The 5,817-nt window shown below is 38.7% G+C and overlaps 1 protein-coding gene across 3 annotated transcripts in view; it reads right to left on the bottom strand.

Moving 5' to 3' along the window:
• The window catches only part of LOC106959108 (1-phosphatidylinositol 4,5-bisphosphate phosphodiesterase zeta-1-like), a 33,136-nt gene that overhangs the window by 6,245 nt on the left and 21,074 nt on the right, over positions 1–5,817 (bottom strand). For all 3 annotated transcript variants that reach the window (XM_015051443.1, XM_015051441.1, XM_015051442.1), the window contains exons 8-9: positions 5,098–5,214; positions 2,259–2,431 (exon numbers count right to left, since the gene is read on the bottom strand). In XM_015051443.1, the coding sequence (XP_014906929.1) occupies positions 2,259–2,431; positions 5,098–5,214 (290 nt within the window). The remainder of the gene's footprint in view (positions 1–2,258; positions 2,432–5,097; positions 5,215–5,817) is intronic.

A 5,817-nucleotide genomic window follows, 5' to 3' on the forward strand; every position in this document is an offset into this window, starting at 1 on the left:
AAATAATTAAAATAAAACGTTGTTATAAAAAAAAAAAAAGAAAAAAAAAATTTTTTAATTTTTTTTTTTTTTTTTTTTTTTTTCTGTCAGACTGTAATTACTACAGTCTGGCAGAAAGAGCGAACTTATCAGCAGTCCTGTCACACTGTGCCTTCCCTTTCACTGGCTCTGATCAAAGACAAACCTGCAAGTACTTATCACGACATGCATCACTTGGTCGTGATGGAGCCTTACAGTGTCCAGCCTCAAATTAAGGTCCCTTCTTTATCACCCAAAGTCACGCTATATAAAGAAACACTACATTTTGCTCAGTAGCAAAAATACCTTCATGTTAGTGTTTAAATCTCAGATTGGAATTGACTCAAAGCTTTGTCGTAAACATAAAAGGTCCTCACATATTACAGCCTAACCCTTAATGGAGTAATTAAACTCACATTCTATTAAAGGTGACCTACTATGCTTGCTTGAACAGGTTAGAATTGGTCTGTGGGCTTTACAAAACATGTTCATTACATTTTCTGCACAAAATCGTCCTTTGATAATGAGATTTTAGTTTGCTCAGTTCTGCTTATTTTGAGATCCTTTCAGAATGAGCCTTTAGGGCCTCTTTTCACTTCACATCCAAATAAGCTGCTGCTGGCTACGCCCCCTAACTCAACTTTTGAAAATGACTGCAAACAGACATTTTCAAAAATGAAAATTTTTGAAATTTGCGCAATTATACAAATGTAAATCTTTGAGAAGCATTAGTAGAGTCTCCTGCACAACCAACAAGAACGCAGCAAGTGGTTTGTGAATGTCAAGTCAACAACAAAACACTTGTATTTTCCAGCAGCCATTGTAGAGCACATACAGCAGTAAAACCAGTTGACCAAACGTTCTGAAACTAGGAGACGGGTGGAGCTTCACCTGGGTTGCTAGGTAATGTGCTGGACTTCTCTGGGGTTGCATTCGGAAGAGTTTTGAAACGTCTCATTTTCCAGACACCAAAACACCTCTTGCCAAAGATTGACCGTGCAGTTTTTTAAGACCTTGTTGTCTAGATATTAGGTTAATATTCCTTTTCAAATACTGTCAGGTTTGTTTTATAATATAATTTTTGTATGAAAATAAAAAAAAATCCGGTATTTACCCAAGTAATCTTTGATAGTAACTTTTTAATGATCTAAAACCTTTAAATGTGACATAGAAAAACTGAAGAGATCTGTAAGGTAGGAAAAACCTTTTCTCAGCACTGTAAGTGCCAGCATGTTGAACTTATTATTTTTCTTCAGGATGTTTTATGATGCAATCACAGGAAACGGCACGAAGCACAAAGTTGTCACTGTGAAGCAAAGGCTTAAAAGGAATTGACCAATATCTGGGGATGTTAGCTGCTTGAGTTTAAGTTAATTTAAAGCTTGAAGTTCATTTAAAGCCTCTTCACTCCAAAAGCATAAAATAAGTAAGTAATTCTGGTTAAAATATCTTAGTACACTAAGACAACACTAAATTACAAGTTACTTTTCAGCAAGATGGAGGAGATTGTTTTAAGCAAATAGTTCCTTTAAAATTGATGAAAAAGTACTAGTTCCACAGACTATTTCACTCTTAAGGGAAAAATGTCTTATGAGTGAAATAATCTACTAGTGGAAATAGTTCTTTTTCATTAATAAGGAATTATTTACTTAAAATCTCTTCTATCTTGCTGAAAAGTTAAGTTAGCTTTGTCTTATTTCAGGTGTACTAAGAAATTTGCTCAATACTTGGTAAGATGTTGTATTTTTGCAGTGTGTGTGATATTTCTGCTAATATGTTGAACTCTTTTCACTTAAGACTCTATAAAGGATAATCTTATGAAACACCGCCGGGCAAAATCTGAAAAATTCAGATCATACCACTTCTCTGAGTCTTTGCTTCGAGGCTTCCTTGAAGATCCGAGCACCGCTCGCTAAGACACTTAGAATAATGGAATACAATGATTTATTAATTGGACTGTCAGCCTAATTGCATTAGATTTCCTGTGTTTCCTTTTTCCCTTTAATTTCTAAAGGGAGATAATCTCATTAAACAGACACGCTCAGGAAGTTTTACATCATTGTTACTTCACAGCATCCAGCAGAGGACTGTTTCTCTGGCAGCTAAGAGTGAAATAAGGTCTGCTATAAAAAACACCCTAGATTGTGAGGTGCAGACAGCGGCGTACCACTGAACCTCAATCCATAATCCATAATCCACCGCGGGGGGATTATTGAGCATTCGTGGCTCCATATCTGTACCTTGAGCACCAGCTGTATGGGTTTGAGGTAGCGGCAGCTGGTGCTGGGATCAAAGCTCCTCTCACTGGGCATCAGCACCGCTGGCTTCAGGACGTACCCGCAGCCGCCGTTGTCTTGGAAACGGCCGTTGTTGAGGTCCATGGACAGGCCCGGAGACTGGAAATTCAGAGCCACTGCAAAACACAGAGGGACAGTCTGAGAACAATGAGAGTCATGAGCCTCACGGCAACATGAGAGCAGACGCTGCGTGTGCCCAAAGCTCGTCGGGGGGAAGGAGGCCGGCGTCTAAAGCTCATTCCGCCGCACCCAGGAGAGTTACGTTATGGAACACTTCAAATGTTTCTGCAGCAAAGGTTACGTCAGAGAGACGGAGAGGTGTCTGTTGTCCAAACCTTTAACCATGTCCACTGCATATACCAGGGGTGTCCAACGTGTGGCTCGGGGGCCATTCATGGCTCGCTGAAAGCATTTTGGGCGGCCAAAAGGGAGCCAGTCTGGCTTGTGGTTGATGCAGTTGGGACACTTTCTTAACACGATTTACAGATAAATAAATATTAGGTACAAAAATAGATCCCCATTTATCAATAAGGTTTTTGCATTCATCTTAATTTTAGATTTAATTATAACCTTTTTCCCAAAAGCAAATATTACTTTTCATATTTCTTTTCTCTTTCAAGAAAACAATCAACCCAAAAAAATGTAGAAATTGTCGGACTTCTTTAAGTTTTGTATCTACAATGATTTAGTATTTTCTACAGAAGTCTGACCATTTTTTTTTTCATTTTTACAAAATTTAAATTTTATGTATTATTGAGCAGCTAAAATAAAAAGGAACCAAGAGTCTGTTTTATATTTAACATTTTAAATGTGTAAAATAAACAAAATTTAAACTTCAAATAAAATTAATTATGAAGTCTCTGTACACAAAATTGTCCTTTAAAAAAAGGGCTAGTTGGGACCAAAACACTTTGGTCGTCCAGTTTTTGATGAGAAGAGAGAAAAACAATAAATCATGCAAATAAGAAGTATTGAGTTTCAAACGATGCCCTACCCTAACTCTGCAGACTGCAGTGGGTTTGCAGCTATTTAGGGCCATGCCACAGTTTTAATACCATGTATTTTCTTCATTTCACTGCACAACAATCCACTACTTTGATTGGGCTTCCTGAAAAAAATCTCAACAAAATTTGAGTAAATTCAAGGGGTACAAGCAGTTCTGCAAAGCACTTGACCAGACTTCTGGCACAAATGAGAAAACTGTCAAATAAAAGAAGAAAAATATGCATAGCTGCCAAAATGTTTGTCTGAATTAAGAACTTTCTCCAGCATGCGGTGTGAAGCTCTGCTAATCTAACAGTGATTGATCTGTCTGAGCTTCTGCTTTGTTCGTCTGTCTCAGAGCTCTGCAGCTGCTGAGCTGCCCCCACGCAAACGCGCGCCGTCTGCTCAGCAGGGCTCCTTTTCAAAGACGCCACCAACCTGAATGAGCGATGGAGACGGATGAGGAGGAAGTGCAACGACAGACGGAGTGACGGGAGCCTGCAAGATGCAGCGATTCAGTGAGTCAGGAAAACGCAGTGAATAGCTGCAGAATTATACATGTAAAGTTTAATATTTTCACTCAAAGCGTAATTTCACTGAGAGAAGTTTGTTACCGTTGATGTCGTCAAACTCGATTCAGACTGTTGAGTGTGTAAAATGAAAATGTAGGGGGCTCTGACAATGGCACAGCCGCTGTGCAAAGGAAATAAAGAAATACATTTACACAGGAGCAAATCAATCTGGAGGAGGTGTGATAGGAGGCAGCAGAGACGTTGCTGCAGGGGCTGATGATCCCAAATGGAAAACAGATTTCTAAGCCATTCCCTTTGAAGTTTGACAACTTAACTTCTGGACGGCAACTTCTCTCCGTCTCAGCTTGTAATGAGTTGCAAAGACGATTCGGTGAATGTCGAAAGCTTTTTGAGTCCTTGTGACACTGCAGATACAAGGGATCAAAAAGAGTCTGTATTCATTTATTTAACATTTTGACAAGGACATTTGTGTCTGTACTTGGGATGTCGCTTAATGGTTTATTAGATTAAAATTAGTTACAGGTGATAAACTAATAAGGTCTGCTTCTTTCAGTGTTGTAGTTCGGCCGCCATCCAGCAAAGGGCGCCGCTGGTCATCCTTAAACAGAGCCAGTTGATACAGAAACAAAGATGGCAGCGGGATACCAGAATGGGAAAGAGAAACGGTCTGGTGTGGGATGCACAATGCATTTATGCAGTTCTGTTTTGAAATATAAACTCTCTGTCAGAATTATGTTTATGTCAGAACTTTTTTTACTACAATTTTGACCTTTTTTCTCTATCAGAATTATGATACATCTCAGAATTCTGAATTTTTTCTCAAAATTCTGATTTTGAACTAAAAATTCTGACTTTAATCTCAGAATTCTGAAGTTTTTCCCCAGAATTCCGACATTAATCTCAGAAGATTAAAGACAGATTTCTTTTTTGTCAGTGGCCCTAATCCTCTTACATAACAAGCTCCTTAAGTTTCACAAGGTTTTTTATTTTTCAAAGCCAAAATATGACAAATGTAGCCCTTTATAAAATGGAAACGATTGACCTTCTTCATACAAGAGAGAACTATTTTTTTTTTAAAATGGGCGCCTCTAAATTAATTAGTTGATCAATAAGGTCAGTCAACTTTAGACTAATTTATCAATAACATTAGATAATACTCCACACTGTTGCAACAGCATTTAAAAATTTAAACATCAGCGTTTTCTCAATAATTAATTAAATCTACATGTTTTTCTAACAAGTGTGTCCAGAGGTTCTGGACTCACCGAGCTGCGCGCCGACGTTCCAGAACTCCTGCGGGTTGTAGTTGGACGAGGACGTTCTCGAGCCTGCTGGATAAATTCTGCTCAGGAACCTCTGATTGTGCTGAATAAAACTGGAAGCTGAAAGAGAGGATGCAGAAGCCGGTCAGGGGGAAATGTTAAACATACGGCACTGAGTGCCACTTCCTTGTCACACTGGACGCCATCAGGCGGTAATGGGGTTCATCTGGAAGGACATGGTCAATTTTTGACGAGTTTCGAATACATTTTTCAGTTTGGTATGAGACGGATCTTATTCTTGCTCCTGGACTACAAATAATCTTCAGCTTCAACATGCAGTTCTGTGGAAAAGGTTTAAATAACTCTTCATTTCTTAACATTTTGCCTCCAGGGAGCCAGACAGTCCTGTAATCTCATTACTTGGTCTTGATGTATGGATTCCTTAGGTTTTCTGAACATCTCTAAAAGTTTGTCTTTGGACATTTGGTTCTGTTTTATTCATTGTCTGGCCAAAAAGAGGAAATTGGACAACTGGAGTTCAAAAGAAGGTCAGTTCACAGGAACAATAATTTCACATATAAACTTTTAACACCCCTCAGATTTAGAAAGAAGGTGTTTACCGGGTAAACATTTCCTTCGAGCACTTTCTCTCACAGACTGCTTCAGCTCTGTTGTCGCAGGGACAGATACAGGAAATCTTTCCTGCCACAGGCTATCACTTTA

This window comes from Poecilia latipinna, unplaced genomic scaffold (assembly GCF_001443285.1).
Source record: "Poecilia latipinna isolate Pla-1442-1.1 unplaced genomic scaffold, P_latipinna-1.0 Scaffold1044, whole genome shotgun sequence".
Taxonomy (NCBI): domain Eukaryota; kingdom Metazoa; phylum Chordata; class Actinopteri; order Cyprinodontiformes; family Poeciliidae; genus Poecilia; species Poecilia latipinna.